Source organism: Delphinus delphis, chromosome 12 (genome assembly GCF_949987515.2).
Source record: "Delphinus delphis chromosome 12, mDelDel1.2, whole genome shotgun sequence".
In the NCBI taxonomy this organism is placed as follows: domain Eukaryota; kingdom Metazoa; phylum Chordata; class Mammalia; order Artiodactyla; family Delphinidae; genus Delphinus; species Delphinus delphis.
In genome coordinates, this window is record NC_082694.2 from 6,053,423 (window position 1) to 6,079,734 (window position 26,312).

The following is a 26,312-nucleotide window of genomic DNA, read 5'->3' on the forward strand; positions in this document are numbered from 1 at the left end:
CAGACCTCCACCATCGCATGCCCCTGAGGTAACAGCACCCTTATCAGTCCCTGAGCTGTGAGGGACAGGAAGTGACAGGTTAGAGGTGAAGGTACCTTTCACATGTGCCCTCTGGCAACAGATATGCTTACGGCCCTTTTTTTTTAAAAATTGGGGTATAGTTGCTTTATAATGTTGTGTTAGTTTCTGCTGTACAGTGAAGTGAATACTTTTCACACTAATAATACATGAAAAACAAAGACAAAAGATAAGCATATTTAATCATACAGTACAAGTACTTTGAAAAGTATAGTAGAACACTTCTTAGCAGTACCAGCTACATCACCACTGCTTTTATGCTTGCCTCCGGACATCCTGGGCTTGAAATAAAGATACTGTACTACTGTACGCTATACGGTATGTACAGTAAAGTACACAAAAGCACAATTACTTGTAGAGGATGCACGCACATGACAATGTACGCCAGACATGTGAACTAATTTACATGATTGGACATGCTAACACATGTTCGCATCTTTGAACGTTTGCATCTTGAAGGTTCATATGTAGGGGACTTACTCTATTGTAAATGGTAAAGAATAAATTTCCTGGCCATGATGCAATAAGACTAGAAATAATTAACAATGTTACATGCAAACAAAGAACCACTAGAAAAAACGAAAGTCACTAAAATTGGTGAAAATGGAAATTGAGACTTAAAAAATCCAAACTTATTGTGGTAATCATTTCGTGATTTATGTAAGTCAAATCATTATGTTGCACACCTTAAACTTACAGTGTTGTATGTCAATTATATCTCAATAAAACTGGAAAGAAAAAAACCTTAAAAATCAAAACTTAAGTATTAGCCAGAAGAAGGTCACATATCAAACTTCTGGGATACAGCTAAAGCTGTACTGAGGGGACAATTCTTTACATCTTAAAAATAAAGTACTTGAATTAAGTTATTAAGTATTTATCTTGGGGAGTTACAAAAATCAACAATCACAAATAAAGTTTAAAAAAAGGGTAGAAAGACTTAAAGATAAAAATAAAAAGAAATTAATTGACTAGGAGAAAATGTTTGCATTGATAAATCCAAGTGGTGTGGAGGGTAGAAGGTGAAGTAAACATCTCTGCCTGGCCAAAAGGCAGGAGGGAAAAGTGAATGCAAAAGGAAACAAAGTTAGAGATGAAACAGAGAACAACAGTGTATACATTTAGGACATGAGTGCTTTTAGGAGGATTACTTATATCTCTTTATGGTAATTAATTTAAATTTTTTGACATCTCCACAATTTCTAGATAATTGTAAAGTAGCAAAATTGATTAAAGAAAACTTTTAAAACCAAATTAATCAATAAATGTGACAGAAATAACAAATACAATGTAAGGATCGCCACCGAAGTGATACTGTACTCAGATAGTTTCATGGGCAAAGTCTTCAAACCTATAGGGAAGAAAGAGTTACCAGTCTATGTTAACACTTCCAGAGCCAATAAAAGACGGAAATCTTCATATTCATTTTATAAAGCCAGCAAAATTTCTACAGGACCGAGTTTTAAAAAGTAAAGATCAATCTCATTTGTAAATATAAATGAAAATTCCAAATAAAATTTGATAACTGTAATGTATTAACAAATAAGAGAACAATGGGTATTCAGGAATGCAAAAATGGTTTAATACAAGGATACGTATTAATATGTTTAATCACATCAAAAAGTCAAAGGAGAAAAAGCATATAATCATCTTAATATATGCCAAAGGCTCATGATAAAATCCAAGCACATTCCAATATAAACTTTTAGTAAATTAGTCCTGAAAGATTATTAAACTTAAAACAATTTGAATCTGAAATAATTTAAAAATCTTAACAACAACAGCCAACATCATAGCTAAAGTTAAAACATACAGACATATCTATTCTCATTTCTATTAATAAAATTCTAGACATTCTAACAACTAGACAAGAAAAAGAAACGAATACCATAAATAATGGAAAGAAAAAGACAAGTCTCTTACTATTTTTGGTTATGATCATCTATGTAGGAAAAATAATTGAATCTGCCCCCAAATATTAAAACTAGTGGCAATTGGCCAGTTATAAAATAAAAATACAAAAATCAGCAGTACCCCATTCGTCAAGAATTAACGGTTAGGGCTTCCCTGGTGGCGCAGTGGTTGAGAGTCCGCCTGCCGATGCAGGGGACACGGGTTCGTGCCCCGGTCCGGGAGGATCCCACATGCCGCGGAGCGGCTGGGCCCGTGAGCCATGGCCGCTGGGCCTGCGCGTCCGGAGCCTGTGCTCTGCAGCGGGAGAGGCCACAACAGTGAGAGGCCCGCGTACAGCAAAAAAAAAAAAAAGAATTAACGGTTAGAAGAAAACCAGGGAAAAAAGATACTAGTAACAGTCCCAATAACAACAAAAACAAGATGATTCCTGAGAAGGAACTGTATAAGAAGCTTGGGCAAAGACCTATATGGAAAAATTATTAAATTATATGAAGGGACCTTAAAGAAATATTGAGTTGAGAGATATTACAAATTTTTAAAGAGGCATAATGTAAATTAATGCATAAATCCAAAGCAGTTCACATCAAAATACCTTTAGAAATGTGTTGAAACTTGGGAAATGAATGAATAAACAAAGGAAGTGCTGAAAGAAAGTATAGTAATAAGTATAATAGTAAGGCATAGCTCTCATTTCTAGGTGTGAAAACAAAGTATAAAAATATGAACAGTGTTTATGTCTGTATGCTAAGATTGTGAATGTTCTTCCTTGTGCTTTTTTGCATTTTCCAAAATTTACTCGAGCATTTATAATCAGAAAAGTCTTTTAAAATGTAATCCACATACGAAATCCTAACCCTCTCTCAGTCTGTGCCCTGCTCCAGGCTCCCACTCACCCCCTTCCATCACCCGCTCTGCTCACCCACGTTTCAGCCCCACCCTCCTTCCAGCTTCACGCTCTGGCTCCAGCTGGACTGGGGATCACATTTTCCCGAAAGTTTTCTCTGACCTGCTGTGCCCCATCCTCACTGCTCTTCCTACATCACATTAAAATCATGTGCAGGTAAGAACATTGATGAAAGAAGAACAGACTTAGATTGAAGATGGTGTTTCACTGCAAGAGGGAGATATATTTTATCTTATGCTGAGAACACTTCAATTTATTTCTTAATCAGATTATTTTCAAGATCTGTGTCACATTCATGTTTTAATCTTGTAGGGGAAGAAAAATAATTTTCCCTCTACCCTTCTACATTCTGTAACTGAGGTCTCCTTGCAATAAAAGACAGATTCACAAGAGAAAAACAAACAAAAGTTTAACAACAGGTACACCTTCTGCTATTTGCGCGAAACCCAGGAAAACTTAGTAAAACTCCCTGAAATGGCCCAAGCCACCACCTTAAATATCATCTCCAGTTAAAGACAAAAGAAAGATGTTGGGGGCGGGGACCAGTTATGGGAAATTATCAGAAAAAGTACAATAAACAAGGGTAAGGTTGTTATGCAGATTTCAGAAGGGTGCCTTTTCCCTGGATGAGTTTCCTGTGATTCAGTCATCCTCTTCCTGGTACTGAGGGGAGACTTACAAATGGAGACTTCCTTTATAAGTGTAAATATCTCTTAGAAAAGGGTAATTTCTACTCTGTTCCAAGCTTCTCCTGTATCTGCCATTTCTTAAAAATAATCAGCTCAAAATACTCCTTAAGCCAAACAGGCAGATTTTGAGGTGGCATAGTTTGCTCCTCTCCAACCCTCAGACTTAAAACCAGCTTATTGCTCTCAATCAAAATATCTTTGAAAACACAAATCGGTAGCATTACGAGGGATGTTTATAGTTCTGTTCTTCAGTCAGATTTCAGTAGTCTGTTTGAAAATAGACATAGAGAAACTTAAAATACAGAGTTTTTTAAGTCTTTATAAGTAGCTCTCTGTTGAGATCTCTAAGGCAGAACAGGTTTCCATTGGAGCCTTCACTAACTTTTCATGTTTTATTGTTCAAAACACTCTCTGGCCACTGCCTGTTATGTTTGTCCTAACATCAATGATCCAAATCTCTTTCTGACCTTTCTGATCTTCAACGGTTTCCTTTGGAACTGCCCCCTCAACAGGTACCTTACGATTCTTCTTTCTCCTCTGCAATATTTGCTTGTTGGGTTTTGTTTGTTTGTTTGTTTTCCTTTTTTTAAGGAAGGCATCTTATTAGGGAGCCCAGCGAAGGGAGTAAAAAATAAATAGACTCTTTTGTTCAGGAACAAATAGGAGTAAACAAACTTGTCTTTTCATGTGTGAATTCACACATGGTAGTAGTGGTGAGGTGGTAAGTAAACCAGGGCTTCCTGGCCAGAAGAAACAACTGCATATTATCAGCAGAATTTGTTTTGTATTTCTGCAATTTATCCTGTACGTGTTAGGCAGCAACAACAGAGAGAGAGAGAGAGAGAGAGAGAGAGAGAGAGAAAAGAAGGAGAAGAAGAAGGAGAAGGAGAATGAGAAGGAGAAGAAGAAGAAGAAGAAGAAGAAGGAGAAGGAGAAGAAGAAGGAGGAGGAGGAGGAGGAGGAGGAGGAGGAGGAGGAGGAGGAGAAGGAGAAGAAGAAGGAGAAGGAGAAAAGGAGAAGGAGAAGGAGGAGAAGGAGAAGGAGGAGAAGGAGAACGAGAACGAGAACGAGAACGAGAAGAAGAAGAAGGAGAAGGAGAAGGAGGAGGAGGAGGAGGAGGAGAAGGAGAAGGAGAAGGCGAAGGAGAAGGAGGAGGAGAAGAAGATGCCAGCTGCCCAGAAGAGACCCATTAGTAACTAACCTGTCTGCTCCAAGCTGCATATTAGTAGCAGGGATCAGCCCCCATTCACTCATTTATTCCTAAGACTTGTGGTGGGCGGACATAGTGAAGAAGGGTAGGGAAGCCTGCCATTGTTGGTTCAGCTTTCATTTCATTTGACTGGCTATCAAAAGCATTTATGTGGCTAGGTTATACCAAATATATACATTAAAAATTGCTTCTGAGCCATTGAGCCATTTTATAATTTAACCCAAAACACTCTCATCCAAGGAGCTCCAAACCTAATATGGTTCTTTTATCTCCTTTGTTAAGGGGGGAAATAAGCAACATTATTCTGAAGAAAAAATTGCATTGTTTATGCATCAATATACAATTGGATTGTATATCAATAAGAAAGAAAATCTGAAGGAAAAGATTTAAGTGTTGATGAGGTTTATATTTGTCAGAATTCTTTCAATTGCAAGAAGCAGAAATCCAATTTAAGTAGAAATGAGGAAGATCGAATTCCTGAACTTGAGTATTCTAAGGGAATTCAGGCACGGCAGGATTCAGGGTCTCCAACAATGTCATGAGTCTGGCTTGCTCTTTCTAGCACGCTTTCTCCTTCTCTGATTCTGCTTATCTCTGTAGCTTTTCACTTTTGGCATGATTCTTTCTTAAGTCTAACAATTTCTATGTTTATGGAAAGAAAAATTGCTACTGGCAATCTACGTCCAAGAGAGAAAGAAAACAGAGACACAGAGAGAAGCAGACAATTTTCCCCACTTAGTCCAGCTGAAAAGAACCTTGGAGGATTCTCGCTCACCCATCCTGGGTCACAAGGCTATCTTCAAATTCTGTGCAGACAATGCTGTATTAGGATTGACAAAGCCTGGGTCATAGACCACAGGGTCCATATGCATAAAAGAAGGAGTTTCTCAATGGAATCAAAAGAAGGGTGAGAAAATGTATGGGTTAGACCAGAAGTGTGGTCCACCACACACCCAGGTCCTGTCTAGGAACAAGGAACAGACAGGAGGAAAACCGTCATTTAGAGACATCATGGCATATTGAATTTTAAAGTCAGCTAACCCTGGGTTCAAATACTATTAGGTATTTGGGAAAGGTATTGAAATTCCAAAGCTTGACTTTTGCATCTGCAAAATGTACCTGGGTGTTGTGAGCCTCTGTTAGGTAAGTGCCCAGCGCATAGTAGATGCTCAACAAAACATTAACCCCTGTAGTCATCAGAAGTACCATTTGAAGTTACCAGGTGTAGTGTCCTGTGACATGTTTACATGTTTTTACAAACACCCGCATTCATTCGACTTTGTCCTTCCTCCTGGTTACAAAGAACATACACTGCACCCCAGTGTGGTGCCCATGTATACCCTCTCCCCACAGCAGTCCACACTGTCAGCTCTTCCTGTAACACTACAGTCCACACTACAGTCCTTTCCTGTAACAAAGCTTCTGTTTCATACCTCCACTCCTCAACTACCCATCAATCTGTGACACAATCAACAGAGTTTCCCCCTGCATGTGTGTGAATGGGGACATCTTCATTTTAAGAAACTACTCTTCCTGGTACTGCACACACTTAACTGTTATTTTCATTTAATTCCAGAGACGAGGGTAGTAGTAGACTGATGGAGATTTTCTGGAGGAACATAGAGTTCTAGAGTCCCTAAAATTTGACCAGGTGGCCAACCAGCTATGTAGAAAGCCAAATCTAATTGAGACACAGGATTAAGTATTAGGTCTCAAGGACCATTCAAGTCAATAAAGAGCTTTTGTCTGTGACATAGAATCAAAGATACTCGGTGTTCAGTGACTGTTACTGAGAGTCACTGTTGTTCCCAAGAGCTTGAGCCCAGAATGCCATGTGACAATCAAAGGATCCTGCATTAGATTTAGAGGTGAATAAGATGATGATAATCTCACAACTAAGATGACTGTTTTGTTTCAAGGACATAGTATAGGCATGCAAGGGCCACACGGAGACAGATCCATTTCAGGTTTTAAGAATTATGGTACAATATACATGACGTAAATTTTACTATGTTTAAGAGTACAGCTCTGTGGCACCACGTCCATTCATACTGTTGTGCAACCGTCACCACCAGAACTGGTTCATCTTCCGCAGCTGAAACTCTGTACCCATCTGAGTCTGGTTTAATAATGGCATGCTTCGTGCATGTAAAAAAATACAGAGAATGATATAATTAACATATATGCATCTATCTCTCAGCTTCCCCAAATTACAGTTTGTAACATCTGTTTCAGTTCTCCTCCCCCTTCTCCTTTTCTTCTTTTTAAGGAAATGAAACACTTATTGATACAACCAGGCACCCCCATGTGGCCCACCCAGCCCATGTCACTGTCTCCTTCCACCAGGGTCACCACTGCATTCACAATTTCATAACATCTAGGCATATCCATAAGTAATATATAGTACTGTTTTGTATGTTACTGTATTTTTATATGTAACTAGTTTAAATATTGTGTGTATTCTTCTGAAACTTTCCATCAACATTGCTTTGAAATTGACCCATGTTCATATATGTGGCTCAAATTCATTCTCTTTAAACTGTGAATAATAGTCGATCTGGGAGATATACCACAGCTTAGATGTTTTCCTATCCATGGGTATATTTAATTTGCTTCCGAATTTTCTCTCTTACAAACAATGCATCAGTAAGTACTCTTACACATGTGTCCTTCTGCACATATGTGAATTTCTTCAGGCTACACCTTGGACAGCTACAAGCTCTCCTCCACTGCTGATGGCACTGCAAACTGGTTAAATCACTGTGGAGAGCGTTTGGCAATAGCCAGCAAAGTGTCCGCTTTGGATAGGACTTTGGGGACCAGTGCTCAGTTCTGATAAATGACTTGTCCAAGGTTACAAATCTGCTAAGTGACGACCCAGAAGACAGATCTGAGGTTCTGTGTTTCTGTAACTTGAAAGTCGGATTCTTGTCATTCACAAGCTTTTCACTTTTTTTTTTTTTTTGGGGAAATTAAGAGACTATTTTTTTTTATGAGATATCACATTTTATTCTTTCAAATAAGAGTAAAAGGAAATTCACTTGTAATATATAGAATCATTAAAACCATAAACAATTTCATTGAAAACTTTTGCTACTGAGTTGAACAATTTTCAAACTTACAATTAACACTTGACAAATATGATATTTCATCATATGTTTATATTTTTGAATATACTGTTTAAGGGAATTCTATTAAAACATATCTTAATATATCTTTGAAACCAAGAGTTATTTAACCAATATCTGTACTTATTTTCTTTTGGATTTGGGCCAAGTTTATGTATGCTATTTTTAAAATTAGCATAGTTTTCTTACTCTAAATATTTTGGTGACCTATGACTTTTTTCTTTAATTGGGGTATAGTTGCTTTACAGCCACTATGGAAAACCATACGGAGGTTCCTTAAAAATCTAAAAATAGAATTACCATATGACCCAGCAATCGACTACTGGCTGTATACCCTGAGAAAACCATAGTTCAAAAAGACACATGCACCCCAGTGTTCATTGCAGCACTATTTACAATAGCCAGGACACGGAAGCAACCTAAATGCCCATTGACAGATGAATGGATAAAGAGGATGTGGTGCAAAGGAATATTACTCAGCCATAAAAAAGGAATGAAATTGGGTCTTTTGTGGAGAGGTGGATGGACCTAGAGACTGTCATACAGAGTGAAGTAAGTCAGAGAAAAACAAATATCATATATTAATGCATATATGTGGAATCTAGAAAAATGGTACAGATGAACTTATTTGCAAAGCAGAAATAGAGACACAGATGTAGAGAACAAACATATGGACATTAATGGGGGAAGTGGGGGTGGGATAAGTTGGGAGATTGGGATGGACATGTATACACTAATATGTATAAAACAGACTACTGATGAGAACCTACTGTGTAGCACAGGAAACTCTACTCAGTGCTCTGTGGTGACCTACATGGGAAGGAAATCCAAAAAAGAGGGGATATATGTATACATATAGCTGATTCACTGTTTCTCTTAAGAGCTCTCTCCCATTAAAGCCTGTTCCAGTCCATGTCAGGATGACCCCAAGTGCCTCTCACGGCCCTTTCCTCCAGACTTTCCATCTCCTTTCTTTCCCTGACACTGATTCACAGGTGTGTAGGGTCAGAGTTGGGTGAACAGAGGTGAGGGGATGCCTCTAGCATCGTGCCTCATGGGAAGAGCACTGAATTAAGGGACCTAACTCTGCTCATGGAGTGTCGACCTCGTCACCTAAAACCTTCCGTCTTCCTCATCTAAAAATCTGTGAAAAAGGAACCCAAGCAGATTTTTTTTGCTCTTGTCCCTGATTTTCAAGACTGAGGAGAGAATGTGCTTAATTCCCCATAATCTAAGAGCAGACAGCTCGGCCGCAGGCCCACTGAGAGGGAGGGATGCTGCAGAGGGGCTGGCCCAAGTCCTGCTCAGCAGCGCACACACCCCACCCCGAGGAACAACCACCCCACGTCCGGAGAGAAGTCATGGGCCACCTCTGCTACGAGTATTTGGTTCACGCAAAGAGACTATTTCTCCTCTACTCTCCTGGTGGGGGAAGCCCAAGAGAATTGTTCCTAAACCTTAAGAGTGCTAGCAAGAAAGAGGGACGGGATCTCAATTCCTGCTGTGTGTCCGCTTCGCTGGTAGATTGACTGAAGGGTCCCTGTGCTTCTGAGCTAGACAAAAGTTGACTTGAGAAGAGCTGGCTTGGTGGGCACTGCCAGGTGGAGCAGGCCAGGGATGCCCACTCCCACCTGTGCCCACAGCACCAGGGGTTCTGGCTTCCAAGCAGTTGGAAAGATGGATCCCGCGCGTGCGGGACCATGGCAGGAAGCTGAGCCGGGAGCACAAACACCGAGGTATGTGGTGTGAGGGCCCATACTGCATGCCGGGCCTGGAAGGACAGCCAGGTGTGAGCTCCTTGTAGGTAAGACATGAAGTTCACCATCCATCCACCTCAGTCCTGTGGGCAACGAGCTAGGACAGCCACTGAGATGCCCCAGGGAGGGGGCTGCCACCTTGTACAGTCAAGGATACAGGCTTCTATCTTTTCCATCTCACTGCTCCAACAAAGGTAAGAGAGAGAGAGCAAGAGGAGGGGGGCATGACCTACATCCACCGTCAATCCGACCACTAGAGGCTCAGCTCCCATCTCCCCCTAGCGGCAGAGAGGAGCAGAAAGGCTCTGACTCAAATGATGACGTAATCTGGACTAGAGCTGCATCCTCTAGACCCCAAATGACACTTCAAAGCACCAAAAGTGACTACGAAACTATCAAATCCTGCCAAGTGCTCATTAAGGGAGCTGGTGGGGAAGGGGGCTCAGCATTGGCGGGTGCGGGGCGACCACATTAGTACCACAGTCATGTAGCTCAGTTACCTGGGGTCTTCCACCCGCTGCCAGTCTTAGGGAGTGGTTGGGATGATGGAGTGAGATTTCATGTTGCACTTTTCCATCCTTGATGGGCCATCTCTAGAAGAATCACCAGCGAAACACTTACCCATCCAACCGTACCAGAAGCTAAGGCTGTGAGTTGTGTCTCTAGCGGACGTTTCTTGTGTTTCTGAGGCAAGGAGGAGGAATGTAGAATCAGCTAGCCAGTCTGTTCTCCCCCCGTATTTTATTAGCATAGATTTTTATTGCTTTGTGTCAAATCAACGTTACAGTTCTTTACAGGAACCCTTAGAAATTGAAGAAAAAATGCCAGGGCGCCCCCTGCAGGACACTTGTAGCAATCGCGGGTGCCACGTGGGCCGCCTGCTTCAGCACCAGCTTTAAGGGTCTGGGACATTCCTGCAGCTGTCTGCAGCGGGTTTTACAGTCCGTTCTTGTCCTTGGGAGCACACAGATAGCCACCTCCCAGGGGAGTCGGTGGCGTTCCCAAGGGGGGCTGCGCCACAGCGACCCGCCAGCCGTGATTGGGGGCGGGGCTGGGGGGCTGGGGGTTGCCCTGGGGCAGAGGAGGGGACAGCAGCCCTGAGGACAAGCCATTCTTCTCCAGATTCTCTGTCATCAGCAAGGCTGAATCTTCCCCCCTCCCGCAGCTACCGCCACCCTCCCCAACCTCGGGACAATTTCCCCGAGTACTAAGGGAAAACCACTTTAAATGATTTATTCTCCATTCTCCGAAACGGACATGTCTGGTGGAGGGTTTAGTCTTAGGTTTAATTTAAACCAACCAGCTTGGCAGACGCCACAGCCCTGTTCAAGGATCCCAGTGGCTTCTGGCCGCAGCTCTTTCCCACGCGGACGCCTGATGGCCGTGGGGAGCCGGACCATGGGGAACGGGGATGCTCAATGGAAAACAGCTGGGTCCCCGCAGCCTCTTCATTTAGCCAGGTAACATCCAGGCCAGCCATGTCCCCTTGTGACCTTTGTTGCATTTAAAATATTACAGATGATACAGATAGCTAGAGATACAGATAAGATATACGATCTCCAATCAGTTAACTTTCTCCCCCATGATTTTTTCTTCTCTCCCTCTGCTCTGCACCCCCCTGCACCCTCTGCCCATCTCCCCTCCTTTTAAAAAAATATTTATTTATTTATTATTTATTTATTTATGGCATGCGGGATCTTTAGCTGTGACATGCGGCCTTCTTAGTTGTGTTATGCATGCGGGAAGGGATCTAGTTCCCGGACCCCCGCATTGGGAGGGCGGAGTCTTACCCACTGGACCACCAGGAAAGTCCCTCCTCTCCCCTTCTTGTTGTTACCTCACCTGTCCACTAGCCTGCACAGACCATCAGGGCACAGACCGGGCTGTTTTGTTCATCTTTGTATCTACGTAGGAGGCCCATTGGCTGAATGAACACATGGTAGAAGATGACAATAAGACCACAAAAGTCCTGTTTGGGACACGTGTTGGAGCACAGTACCTCTGACAAACGACCTCCCAGGGCTCTTTCCTGGTCTCTTGAGTGTCTACAGACTGGACTCTCGCCGTTGGTGTGGAAGGTGAAGGCTGGAGCAGGTGTGTGTGTGTGTGTGTGTGTGTGTGTGTGCGTGAAAGATGGGGCTTCTAGGAACACAGGCAAAGCACATCTTCCGGGCTCCCTGGCCACACCCTGAGAGGCGGGGCAAACACAGCCCTGGGAGGGGCTCCCGCCCAGTGTTGGGCTGCTCACCTGTTCCCGGCTTCCCCGGGAGCCACACTGGGCAAAATTTCCTAAGGGAGACCAGCACTGCAGCAGTGCAACGGAAATCTGGCACAGTCTCAGATTATAGATACAAAGAACATCAGGCCAAAAGTAAATATCCGTGCGTCCCACGTTCCCGTTGCTCATTCATCCGCCGATCTGCCGGCACCATGCTGTGCTGGAGGCCCTTGACTCCCCCGGAGGCAATGGCTGTGTCCCCGGGGGCACACATGGCCGCTGTCAGAGTCAAGGGATGTGGATGCTTTATCTTTACCCCGAATGAGACGGACAGAGCCTGCCTCTCATTCAGTTAGTCATTTGCGGGGATTTTCCAAGCTGACTGATGTTACTTGAAACCGAAAAGGGGGAACACTGAGAAGGGAATGGTTTCTCAAGCGCAAAGGCTAGGAGTACATATCCTGCGATTGTGCACCCACCCCTCCCCCAATAAAGGATTTGGTTTTGTTGATTTATTCCAACAAGCAGATATTAATACTTACACACAAGACCTGCAGCCTTCTCAAGGGCCCAAGCATCTCTTCTCAAGAATGTCTGTGCCCTATCAACTATGCTGTGGGAAATGAACTCAGAGAGGGTGACATCGAAGCAGGGCAGGGACATCCTGAAAGCCCAAGCCTCCTGTTAGTTTTAGGGGCTCTGTCTCATAGGAGAGCAGCTCACCACTGCAGCCTATCTGACCGAACTCCGTCCTTTTCCCCATGGGGCCCCAAAACCAAAGACCCCAAAGACATTGGCCTCTCTCACCTGGGGTGGGGTGGGAAAGGAGAAAACACAGTCGGGTTGTGACTTGCTGTTGTGGCAGTAACTTACGCTACCAGAGTGGGTAGCGGTAGCGGCAGCCTAGATGCCACTCCCCTTCGTTTGGAGCCCCGGGCCTCTCCTCAACCCAATACTATGGCTCCTCAAGGTTTAGGATGCAGCCAATTGGATGGGGCAGCAACAGAACCCAAACCTGCAGGAGTGGCCCCACCTCCACGACACAGTCCTGCTTGAGACCACACCCTCCAGGGCCACCAGCAGCACAGCACGCTGGATCCCACAGGTGCCCGCTCCAGGGAGACGGGCCTGGGAATTGCACAGCTGCACCCCAGCACCGAGAAGTGTGTGACTGCATCCTTCAAGACCCCAAACATCCCACCCCATGCATCTTGTTGATCATCTCTTTTGAAACATGCAAAAACATATGAAACAAGAAATTTCCCATTGTTATGACCAAAATAGGAACTCAAACATGAGCCTGAAATTCTTCACTGGGACACCTTAGAATAAATACTTAACTCTCTGGCATCTTCAACCAACGCATGGTATGAGTCACAACCACAAACTTTCTGGAGGGGAATTTGGAAGGATGTTTCCGATATCTTAACCTAGAAATTCTATTTCTAGTCATCATTCAAGGCAAATCATCAGACGAATGCACCACATTTGCAAAAGTAACCAATTGGAAACAACCTAAACATCCTTAAATCAAGGATTAGTTTAAAAATGATAATACATCTATCCAGGGGAATGCTATGCAACCATTAAAAATGGTGTGTGGGGACCATAGTTAATAATCCTGTGTTGTACATTTGAAAGTCGCTAAGAAAGTAGATCTTAAAAGTTCTCATGACAAGAAAAAAAATGGTAACTATGTATGTCGAGGGATGTTAACCAGACTTATTGTGATGATCATTTCACAATATATACAAATATTATATCATTATGTCATACTCCTGAAACTAGCATAATGCTATATGTCAATTATATTTCAACAAAAAAGGATGTAGTTCTGTTACTGGCTTGTAATTATGTCCATGATATGTTATTATGCTGATATATTCGTATTTTATTGGGGAACAATTAGATATGTATTGCAAGATCAAACCCATGTAAATAGCCATATATACACCGAAATGCAAATAAATATTGTTTTTAAAATAATTTCATGTTTTTATGAATTTTTCCAATGAGCAAATAATCAGGAAAGGAAGAAGCTGATTATATTTTGAAAACAAAAGACAACCAAATGCCTTTTTCCCTAGCTAGAAAAGAAAAATGTGTTTCTTTTTTCATAGGCAAATTTGCTCAAGTGTCTGAGAGTTAGTTGTTTTTTTAAAAATCTTTTTAACTACTTTAACGTTCAAGCTTACTTTGGAGAAGATTTCATACGTATCCAAAAATAGAGAAAATAATACGATGGGCCCCCATGAGCCTCATTCATGGCCATCTTGTTTCCTCCATTTTCTAAAGGGCTCCTCCTCTCCCTACACTGAATTATTTTGAGGCAAATCTCAGACATCTTAGTATTTCATCCATAAATGCTTCACTATATCACATCTAAAACACAAGGACTCTTTTGGAAACTTAACAATGCTACTGTTATCACACCAAAAAATTTAATGGTAATGTTACAGTATCATGAAACACTTAGTGATACTTTTCCTAGGGCATTTCTTACAACTGCATTACCCCTGGGTGATCTCCTCCATCCTTAATTAATTCATTTTTAAAGTGGAGAAAATATAGGATCATTGAGAGTAATAAATGAGAGAGTATATTAAAGAGGTTAGCATACAGTCTGGCACATTGTAACTGTCCTAAACTAGTAGCAACGGGTGATTTGCGATGTTTTCCACTTTCTCATTCACTAGGCATTTGCACGAATTAGCCCTTATTTTGTGAATTTCCTGTTCATATCCTTTGGCCTTTTTTCTAGGGGGCATTAAGAATGGCAACGTTTATCTTTCATATGCTTGCTCACATTCTTTTTCAGGTTATTCTACACTTTTCTACTTTACTTGTGATTATGTAGTAAAATGTGTCCTTCCTTTCCTTTGGATCCAATCTAACATACATCTATATTTTTTCAGTGTTTTGTGGTTTCGTGTCTTTTTAATTTGGTTCATATAAACTTTGAGAATCACTCATCAAATGAGCCCTGAAATCTATACTTTCACTAAAAAAGCAAAAATATAATCACTCTCTGAATTCATGAGCTTATATATTTTTTGGTAGAATCAGGTTTTTCTTAAGGTGGAACTACTCTAAATATGTACTCAGTGATATAAGGTAATCTTGGGTTTACCATATTCACAGGAATACCAACTAGCCGTTTTGTCTAGGGCTTGAAGTGCTTTCCACATATTGCATTTAATACGTACCATCCTCTTATCAAGGAAGTATTATTCTCATCTGGATTCTAGGGATGGAACACTGGGCTAACGGAACAGAGAGATTAGCTACCTTGAGCCCAGGTTATCTGCCTCCCAAGCCCCTCGAACACCAGACTATGCCTCCTTCCTCACCTGCAAAGTGAGGAAGGTCCTTAGGGGGCCACCTCAAAGAGCTGACGATGAGTCAATAAGTATAAAGCATGCAGAAGAGCGTCTGAAATGCTGTGAGCGCTCCATAAATGTTGCCCTTCATCTTCGTCATCATTACTGTAGTAACAAAAATAATAAGTGCAAACGAATAGAGTATAAATACTATTAATTATTACAATATAATAATAATAAAAGCCAATGTTCACTGAGGTATTGCTAGGCACCAGGAAGCATTTTACTTGCTGGTTATCCTACAAGGTAGGTACTTTTATTATCCCCTCTTTACAGAGGAAGAAACTGAGGCACAGTGTTTGTGACTTGCCTGAGAAGCTAAGACATCACCAGTTTAGCAAATGCACTCAGTTAGTAGGTGGTGGAGCTGTGACTGGAATCCAGGCAGGCTGATGGCAGGGCTACCTTTCTGGGACCACCACCTTAGATCCCTGCCTTGTGGGCATATAATCAGGACCTCTTGTTCCCCGTCACAACTTGTGGACAGATGGCTACAGTCTCGGAAGCCCAAGGATTAGGAACACAGTGACAGATTTAGAAAATGGCACTCTCTCAACGTTTGCCACAGCCTAAAAAGAAGAAGGAGACTCTTGGCCTTAAGGTGGAGACGCCGACAGGCTGCACGCGAGCGCCAGCGAAGAAGAGGATGCGTTCTCGGCCCAGCGATGCAGCCCCCTGGCCCAGGGGGTTCCGCGCCGAGGGATGGAGAGCAGCGTCTCGGCCACCAGCAGAGGGCGCAGTGGCGCCGTGGGGAGGACCCACGTGTCGTCTGATGTCTCCAAGTCGGGGGGGGGGCGGTGAACCTCGCTTTCCCTGGGTCTCAAGAGAGGAAATGCTTTTCTCTTTCCCAAGGTTCTTCACCCACGGGGCGACTTTCTTTTCCTCTCGATGTCATCCTGTTACACAGGCAGGAAGTTCTGTTCACTTGGCTGTTGGGAAGACTTCTCCTGCCCTGCGGTCACAAAACAACAAATAAAACGAATTGACCCAGAAGTTAGGCAATCAAAGAAGAGCCGAAATCGCTACTCGGTAAAGCCCGTCGATTGAAGAAAGCGGACTATCATTCCTGCGTGGTGACCCGCAGGCTGGGAAGCTGGATCTGTGTTTGTCTAATTACTTTGGAAACACGTAAGTGGGTCATTAAACAATCGAGGGACTGGGCTCCACATTTCGAAAAAATTGAGCAAAACTAAACAGAATAGAATAGAACCAATAATAGAACAGAAAATTTTTTCATTCTTTTGTGTGCGTGCGTGTGTTTACTGGGTTGCAATGTAAAACATATCTAATTCTGTAGTTCGCAGTTTAAAAAATGTGAAAGCTGCTGGTAGATGATGCAAGTCCTTCAGCCAAATCCTGGGAATCCAGGCTCTGCAGCCCTGGTCTGTCTTGCACGTGGCTTGGTCTGGGTAGCTGGCCATGTTTGATAGATATTTTGAAAAATCATCCAGCCCCTGCCCAAGCCTCAGTCCTTATTAATGTTTTTATTTTCCAGAAAGACGCTAAGGGGAGTGACGGCAGAGATGGTGGTGTTTGGGGGGAGGGCGAGTAAATCCCGCTGATACAGCACTAAAAACAGAGGGAAATGGGGGGAAATGGGGGTCAGAGGGCCCGCGGGAACCACAGCACCATCACCATATGAATCTTCCATCCCCAGGGTTTTCCAGGTAAGTTCAGGGACAACATGAATAAATCAATAAAACAGTAGATCCCAGTGATGCAGATTAAGAAATAATACATCCACTGAGTAAGGGGGAACATTTTTTCTTTTGCACATTATCCTCACATTTTTCTATAACTGTAACCACACTTTGGGTTTTGCCAGTTTTTCAGTTGACACCAGCGCCAAGGTATAAATACTTAAATGGTGACCAGCTGGTTACTTAGATGTAATAGAAATAGGTTTTAATTTTCTCAATGGATAAAAAAGAACTTTGATCACTTTCATGAGTGCTCAACGAATACAACTATTATGTATATTTCAAAATTGAGAATGAAATTTTCTTCCTGGTCTGCTGACATTTGCAACAGTTATAGCTTATTATTTCACTGTGGACGCAGAGGGGAAGGGGCACAGGCACAGGCTTCCTGCCCACCGAGACCCCAGGCTCTCACCCCATCCAGCTCTCCTCTGTGGCTGAGCCCAGCTGGGTCTCCAGATCCCACCCCCAGCCCCTCCTGCAGCAGGAAATTGGAAGCAGGCAGAGAAGATGAGACAGACCAAAACAGCATGACCCATCCAGCGAAACACTTTAGTGCCGCCTGTTTCAGCCGGTGTGAGTGCACTCTTAACCCCCTTGGCCCCATTTTGGGCCTGAAATCCGAAAAGATGCACTTACGTGTCTTCTGAGGGGGGTGGGAGACGGGGGCTGGGCAGCCTCCTGATAAAGACAAGAAAACCTCCACCCTGTGGTCCAATCATCTGATGGTGTCTCCCGGTGGATTCCCTTTTCTCCTGCTCTCCCTTCTCCTTCGGTAAAAGCTTTTTGGTCCTTGCAGATAAGTGTCAGCTCTGCTCCTAAGAATGGTTAGGCCAGAGCATCAAGGGTGAGCAGTGGCCACTGTCATTAACAAGAGAGCCTCTGACAAAGACCGCTTAGAATGCAAACCCTTCCCCAGCAGTCAAGAGAGGCAGGAAAAACAAAACAGCTGCTTGTCATATTAAAGCAGCTTGCTTACACCCTGCCAAAGTAGAAAAGAGCTAATTTTTGTGTTTTGTCAGAGTTTGAGTCAATGGTTGACCCAAACCAACAGATTATCTAGGAAAAAATAGACACATTACTGAAACACCTACCTAAATGGATTGGTTTTGTGCCGGCAAACACGCAGATTATGGGTTCCACACTTCCCTTTACCACTCACAGGCAGGCATTGTGTTGGCTTTCTCGATTTTGTGGATTTGAGTTAAAAAATAGTAATACCAATAAAAGAGCCTTTGGGGAGAGGTGACTCAGGACAAGACCCAGGGCTACAAGGTCTGCTTTCCCCTTCCTCTCAGAGGAGGAAGAGGACGGGACAAGGGTTCAGTTTCACTACGACAACGTCAGCCTCCCTTAGAAGCTGCCTGGGTTCGGCAAGAGAGAAGGGATGGACGCACTCAGAGTCTCCCTCCTTGAAGGACCCCAGAAGAATTCCTGTTGAGATCTGTGGCTTCCAGCAGTTCAGGCCCAATGTCCTGCCGCTCTGAGAGCCCGGGTCACCACCCGACCCAGCCCGTCACTTATTCCAGATGTTGTGGCTTTGTCGTCTATAGAATAGTCTCTAAAAAAGGAAACCAGGGAGGAATTATCCACTTTCTTAACTTTCCAGACACAGCCCTGGATAAATCAACCACACAAATGAGTGTTGGAGGAAAGTTTATAAACATGAAGCAGGATGGAGAGCTGAGGAAAGGTCAGCGGCCTGGGACACAGCAGGAAGCCTTGTGAGTCAGTGTGCGGGGGGGCATGGGGGATGGCAGGAGGCACGAAGGGACAGGGGCTCCGCTGCCCACTCCCCCATTAGTCAGACAGTGCCTCGTGGAACCACAGAGCGTGCCAAGCACTGACACGTGCATATCTGCATCTCAGTCTTTTGGGAAAAGACCAGCCCTTCCTGGACCCTTTAAATGATGTGACTCAGCCTTCACCCTGCCCTTTCTCATGGGCAGACTCACGGCGTTTGAGGTGGGAGACCAAAGGAAGTGGGTTTTGTGGCCAGCTCAGTCATTACAGGAAGGTGAACCAAAAGGTAATGAGGGGCGCAGCACCTGTATTTCACCTTCACTCTGACCTATTCACCTCTCACTGTAACCGAGCAGGACCCCATGGGGCCTTCCCAGGACAGACCTCCCCCGCCATCATATCCTCCGCCGTAGCTCCTCTCTGAAGCACCCAGGTAACAGTATCTGAGGCACATTTCCTCAGTTGTTGTTACAGATGTAAAAAACCTCCCCCTCTCCAACAAATGGAAGATGTGAACCGATGACCGTGAGCACATAGCCCCAGGCCTCCTGGAGCCTAAGGACTGATAATGTTTTGTTCTGTTTTGTTTTTAAATATTTATTTATTTGGACGTTCAGGGTCTTAGTTGCGGCATGTGGATCTAGTTCCCTGATCAGGGATCGAACCTGGCCCCCCTGCATTGGGAGCACGGAGTCTTAACCACTGGACCACCGGGGAAGTCCCAAGACTGATAGTGTTAACCCCTGTGACACCACCCTGCTACCTTACCATCAGCTAATCAGAGAATTGTGCACAAGCTGATCACAGCCCCTGCCACACCCCTCCCTCACCTGGCTTTTCAAAGTGCTTCGGGAGACTCAAGACGGAGGAGCTATATGTATACGTATAGCTGATTCACTTTGTTATACAGCAGAAACTAACACAACCTTGTAAAGCAATTATACTCCAATAAAGGTGTTAAAATAAAGAACACCAATCCCATCCATGAGGGCTCCTCGCCCAAGACCTAATCACCTCCCAAGGCCTCACCTCCTAAAGCATGACGTTGGGTGTTAGGATTCCAACATATGAATTTTGCGGACAGGAACGTTCTCACCACAGCAGCCACCTTTGAATGCTGTTGTTGTCAACCACAGAATAAGAGAGTTGGACTATATCTAAGCTCCAACAGTTTGGGTCTTTGAAAGTAATGATAAGAGTTTACAGCTCAATTTTAGTGTCAGAAATCTTTGTGACTTGCTAAATCATAAACTGACCTGTGATGAGAGTGTGCTGGCTAACTGAAAGACGGCTTTTGTTTGCTTGGATTAGAAGTACATCCTCTTGGTGTGGTAACTGCATCTATCATGTGTGGCTCAGAATTCTGGCTGGCGTAGGCCAGCTGGGAAACTAAGTGAGTTATTACTTATTTTGGTCTGACAGGTAGAGTCTTTCAAAGCATGGGGCCCACCAGCAGGGTGATTCACGGGCAATCTCAGTGGCACCAGAGTTGGTCCCCACAGGGGACCCCAAAGTTGCTTCCAGTGCCAAGGTGCTCAGACTGCGGGGTCACAGGTATTTATTTGCATTTGAGGAGTGAGGGGCTCAGAGACACAGCAAATATTCCCTGAGGACAAGGGCCTTGCACAACTGGTCAGGCATGAAGAGTGAGGGCCATTACCTTTGCCAGCCCTACCCAAGCCCACACTGCCCTCCTGTATCCTGGCTACCCAGCCCCACCAGGGCCACACCACATGCCAAACCACCTGACATCTGAACTGTCGCTCTACAACCCTCCACGTCCCATCCCCAGGGGCTCAAACGCTAATGCTCCAGGCTCATCAGTGTTCAAGAGTGTTCAGCGCCAGTCAGTGAACGAGGGCTTCGGGAGAGGTAATGTCTTTCCCTAAAGAAGTAGCTCTGACCAAAATGAGCAAATAAACACAGTCCTTTCCACGAGTACCAACCGTAAGCCTCAAGCGAATGGCCCAAATGCAATGCATCCTAATTTAAGTGTGAGCCACCACATGACAACCAACTCTCCATCACGGGGTGATGAACCCCACGTTGGCCTCCCGCTTGCTGTCCATGAGGTCGAAGGGCGTGTGCTTTAGCAGCCGGACGGGAGGAGAAGGTGGCCACCTTTTGGGTGGCATGTGATACCTCACTTTTTTCCAGAACTTGGTCTTTGCACACTGTGACTGCTCTGTGAAGTCCCCACTCCACTGGATGGCCCCATGCTTCTGTTTGATGTACTGAATGGACTCTGGCAAGGTTGTATAGTCCTTGACCTTCTCCAGTTCAATCAGAATGACCTTTATCCCATCCTGGATGAGAACATTGTAGACTGCGATTTGTTCTTCTGACATGTTCCTTAATAGGTCAAGGCTCAGCGCTTCGGGAACTATGATGATGATCAGTCTTCTGCACAGCTTAATATTTTCATCAGTGACATCGACCACAGCTGGAAATAAAGAAAGAAGATGCAGGACATCTCATGATGAAAAGAGCCACAGACCATGCACTACTCAGAACAAGGATCTTATCATGTCTAACTTCATATCTCCAAACTCAGCTAAAGGTTTGGTATATATTAGAGGATAAATACTTTTTAAAAAGCAACAGACTTTTAAAGGATAGGACACATGTAGTTAGCTCAAATGTTGTACTAATCTTTATTTGTGTTTTCCTCTTGTGCTTCATAGCTATTTAAATGACCAGGGCTTAAAAGACTAACTTGAAACCACATAACATATCCTAATGATTTCTTGGGAAGGGGAGGGGAAAGTTCTTGAAATATCCAACTACGGATAAAACTTGGTCTTTTTTCAAAACAAAGGCCAAGTTTTATATCCTCCTTATGCTTAGGATATAAGAATAGACTGTAACCACCCCAAGAGCACTTCCTTCTTCTCTTTGGTTTATTTTAATATTTCTAGTGCCTACAACATTACCTGGCACATAGCAGATGCTCAATAAATATTTGTTGAAGAAGTGAATGAATGAATAAATATTGATATGCTTATGAAATGAGAGCTCTTCTGCAGGTGTATAACAAGCACTGGATCACATTTTCATTTCCTCATGGAGGATGATTTCATAACTTGAAAAGATGTGATAAGCTATGGATAGGAGCAGCCTACAAATCCAAAGTTCTTAGAAACCTTTTAAAATGACCCAGAACAGGCCACTAGGTAGTAATCTTGGTTTCCTGGTGATATTTCAAATATGAGCTGTTTACTGTATCGCCGTCTAAGAAAGAGAAGGTATAGGATAAGAGGGATGTTTTCATCTGTTGAGTATCTGATATGTGCTAAGCTCCATACTGGTCCCTACTCAGGTTTTACCTCATTTAATTCTCTCAACTGAGTCAGGGAAGCATTCTCAACCCCATTTGACAGATGGGACAACTGAGGTTCAGTGATGTTAACTGCATTTCCCAAAGCTACTCTCCTATTAAAAGGGGGAAATAAATAACTTCTATTTTATTTAGGTAGGGCAGGGCTGGAGAGAGTTGAAGTTTATAAAACCAGCCTTAAACATGGGCTCTTTTACAAATTCAACTTGACAGAAAATACTCAGCGGTTAGTCTCAAGGGTGTGACAGCAAATGACCAGTTGTCCCTTTTTCGTCTCTTGGCCAAGGCTGTATATGTCATCATCCAGCGGTTCATACAAATGGGTCAACCACATCCTTACCCAAAGTGAAAGTCACATGATTTCAACCAGGAATCCCCGTTATCCTGTTGTAGGGATGAGCCTAATGAGAGAAGAGAGCCTGGTCTTACCTCCTCAGCTCTGGGGCTGTGGGCAGGGGAGTGAAAGGCTCCCTGTGGTTCTGTGGGAAAGGCAAGCATAGCTCCTTCTGTTTGTAAAGTCAAAAAGAGAGAGGTTCCTTTCCTTTTTTTTTTTGGCTGCATTGCAGCATGCGGGATATTAGCTCCCCGACCAGGGATCAAACCTGTGCCCTCTGCCGTGGAAGCACGTAGTCCTAACCACTGGACCAGCAGGGAATTTCAGTTCCTTTCTATTTTATTCATTTCTTATTTTTATACCTCATTTAAAACATACCTTGTCCAGGAAAGTCATCCCTGCCAAATATAAATAACTTGTATCCACACTGCCTCTCCAGCACCTCGGGGAGAATCTTCAGCACCAGAGTGTCCACATCATGGCTGTGGCTTTCTCTTTGAGGCTTGGGGTACAAGACGTATGCATCATACAGCTTCCCATCTGAAAAGGAAATGGGACAAGCTCGTGAAATTATTCCTACCAAATTATGTGCACAAAGTGAACATCTGAGTTGCTATCATGGTGTCTTTTTCCTTGGGTTCAATGACTTCCGGGTGCCTCGTTGGCTGACTCATTGCCAAGCACTGCATCTCATTCTTTCAACACTTTAAATTTTCACTCCAATCTCTTCTTTCAGGCATGGTTGTTTGAGGATAAGTTGAATGTAATTCATCTTTGTTTCTCTAGAGGTAAGGTGTCTTTTTCCCCTGGCTTCATTCAGAATTTTTTATTCTGTAGTTTGAAAATGATATGCCTAGGTGTAGTTTCGTTTGTTTGTCTTTGGTATTTATCCTAATTGGAGTGCTCTGAGCTTCCTGGATCTGTGGTTTGGTATCTGACATGAATTTGGAGAAATTCTCAGTAATTAGTGTTTGAAATATTTCTGTTCCTCTCTTTCTTCTCCTACTGGTATTCCCATTACATGTATGTTACACTCTTTGTAGTTGTCTCACAGTCATTGGATATTTTGTTCTGTTTTTTTATTTTTTCCGGTCTTTGCTTTTCAGTTTTGGAGGTTTCTACTGAGGTATCCTCAAGCCCAGAGATTCTTTTCTTAGCAGTGTCTGGTCTAGTAATAAGCCCATCAGAAGCATTCTTCATTTTTGTTTGTTTTCTGCTAGCATTTCTTTTTGGTTATTTCTTACTATTCCCATCTGTTTACATTGCCCATCTGTTCTTGCATGCTGTCTACTTTATCCTTTAGAGTCCTAAGCATAGTAATCATAGTTGTTTTAAATTCACAGTATGATAATTCCAACATCCCCACCATATCTAGTTCTAATGCTTGCTCTGTCTCTTCAAATTGTGGAGGGGTTTTTTGTCCTCTAATAGGCCTTATAGTTTTTCTTGATAGCTGGATGTGATCTACCAGGTAAAAGGAATTGCTCTAAGTAGGTCTTTAGCAACATGTGGTGAGGAATGGAAAGAGGGGAAGTATTCTCTAGTCCTATGATTAGATCTCAGTCTTTTAGTGAGCCTATGCCTCTGGACTATGAAATTCACAAATGTTTCTCAGTGTTTTCTCCGCCCTTAGGTTGGGCAGGATGGCTAGAGAGGGCTGGAGTTTGTTATTTCCCTTTGCTCAGGCCAGTCAGGCCCCTGATAAAACCCCAGCAGGTTAGGCTCTCATTAACTAGTGTATCCCGAGGGCAGTCCTTGTTAAGAACAGAATGCTCTGGTGTCTTTTCCCCTCTCCCTCTCCCCTTTCCCCTCTCCCTGCTGGAAGCACATAAAGGAATTTTTCTCTGATATTTACCATCAGAGCTTGGTCAGGCTCCTGGAAGTAAAACTCACGAAAGTGTGAGGGCCCCTTTATGATTGGGTCCCTGAAGAGGGTTCCCAGACCCAATTGCAATATGTGTGTGTGGAGGTTTCCCCACACCAACAAGCAATTCTTGGATGCCAGCAGGGTGTCTAAGAATTCAACTCCATTCTGACACTTTCTACCCAGAGATAGAATCAGATTGCACAGGGAAAGGGCTCAGTCCCACAAGATCACATTCCACTTCAGACGCCCAGTTGTTACCTGTGCTTCTGACCAAGGCGCTCCAAACTGGAGGTTCCAACGACTCCCCCCGACCCACCCCAATGTAAGCAGCTCCTTGAAGGAAGCAGCTCTTTGCAGGAGGCCCTTTTGTCCTGTCGCTCTAGCAAAGCTATATTTTAACTTAACCTTTACGCCAGGTGCCTCCATGCTTAACTAACCTCTGGCCAAAGCACACCTTTCGACTCTTTTGATCACACAAGGCCTCGCCTAACCTGTTGATTCTTTTCTTAGAAGTAGAAATGAAGAATAAATAATTAACAGATGACTACATCTCTTCCCCAGCTTCCCCTTCAGTAATCTCACAAGCAGACTGAGTGCACAAGATAGCATCTAAAGAAAGATCATGAGGAGTCAACAAGCCTGCAAGCAGTGGGAGACGGTGAAGAATCTGACCCCCTTTCTCAGTGATTAACTGAGATTATTTCCCCTTTTCCCTTTAACACTTTCATGGCCACGCAGAATCTTTGGAGTTGGTTCTGGGACACCAGTCCTCCTTCTCCCCTGGTTGCCGGCCTCCTGAATAAAGCAACATTTCCTTTTCTACCCAACCCTTGTCTCTCGAGTATTGGCTTTCGAGCGAGTTTGGTAACACTAATTCAGGATACCAGGAGCGAGTCCAGGGTGTTACCTGTACTCCGGACCAATTGGCTATAAACCAGATTCCCACGACCCCCTCCTTGGGTTCGATTAATTTGCTAGAACAGACTCAGAGAAACATGTTACTTACTAGACCACTGACTTATTATATAAGGATTTTAAAGGGTATGAAATCAACAGCCAGATGAGGAGATGTACAGGGCAACGGATGGAGAAGGGGATAGAGCATCCACGCCCTCTCTGGGGGGCACCACTCTCCCCAAACTCTACCTGCTCACCAGCCCAGAAGTTCTCCAGAGCCTGTCCTTCCAGGTCTTGTGGAGGCTTCATTACACAGGCTCGATTGGTTAAATGAGGAGAAGGAAGCTTCACAAAGCTCATGCCTGATTCATCCTGTGCAGCTGTGTCAGATGGTAGTTTCCAAAAATAGCCCCAGCAGTATTTCCAGTCCCATATGTTCTCTCTGCACTTTGCCACACCCCACAGAGAGGCAGAATCTGTTTCGCCTTCCTTAGAATTGGGTAAGACTCTGCGGCTGCCTTGACAAGTGAACAAGGTAGAATTGATACTAGAAATTCAGAGTCTGAGTCATCAAAAAAAGAATGGCTTCTACCTAGCTCTGCTGTTCTTGAAACACTAGCCCTTGGAAGCCGTCGCATGCTGTGAGGAAGCCCAGTGTAGTAGCCCCCATTGAGCGATTACTTGGAGAGGAGCCCAGGCCACCAGTCAACAGCCCAAATCAGCTGCTTGTCTTCCAGCTGAAGCCCCAGGCATCACGGGGCTGAGAAAGGCCACCTCCGCTTTGCCCGTCCACACCCCTGACCCACAGAATCTATAAGCAAAATAAGTGGTGGTTTTATGCCGTAAAGTTTTGAGGTAATTTGATTCCCAGCCACAGTAACTGGGCCGGGATTGGGGAAATAACAATGAATAGCAACAAATAACAATGAGGGGGACCACTCCCCGCAACTGTCTACATCATCAAGAAAATTACAGAGACACAGACCTACTAGTGAGTTTCCTAAGGAAAGTGGGCCCTGCTCTCTCTGTGGAATGGTGGGGAAACAGGGCACCCAGGTTCTGGTGAAGTCCCTTTCATTTTCTAAGGAGATTCATCCCTACTTTTGATGTTAAAGCATCTGTGTACACCCTCATTGGCTGTTGGCAAAAATACAGT

General features: G+C 43.7%; 1 protein-coding gene and 1 long non-coding RNA gene across 3 annotated transcripts in view; one reads left to right on the forward strand and one right to left on the reverse strand.

Moving 5' to 3' along the window:
• Positions 1 to 16,224: 16,224 nt before the first annotated feature.
• On the forward strand, positions 16,225 to 25,086 carry LOC132435556 (uncharacterized). Of its 2 annotated transcripts, none has more exons than XR_009521581.1 (4): positions 16,225 to 16,406; positions 18,588 to 18,702; positions 20,879 to 21,281; positions 24,821 to 25,086. It is a non-coding gene; the product is annotated as an uncharacterized lncRNA (long non-coding RNA). The 2 variants fall into 2 exon arrangements; XR_009521582.1 differs by having other exon boundaries at positions 21,082 to 21,281.
• The window catches only part of IL1RL2 (interleukin 1 receptor like 2), a 46,365-nt gene continuing 39,912 nt past the window's right edge, over positions 19,860 to 26,312 (reverse strand). Inside the window, exons 10-11 of the mRNA XM_060027662.1 lie at positions 22,771 to 22,932; positions 19,860 to 21,164 (exon numbers count right to left, since the gene is read on the reverse strand). Coding sequence (XP_059883645.1) covers positions 20,746 to 21,164; positions 22,771 to 22,932 — 581 coding nt within the window. The 3' untranslated portion in view covers positions 19,860 to 20,745. The remainder of the gene's footprint in view (positions 21,165 to 22,770; positions 22,933 to 26,312) is intronic.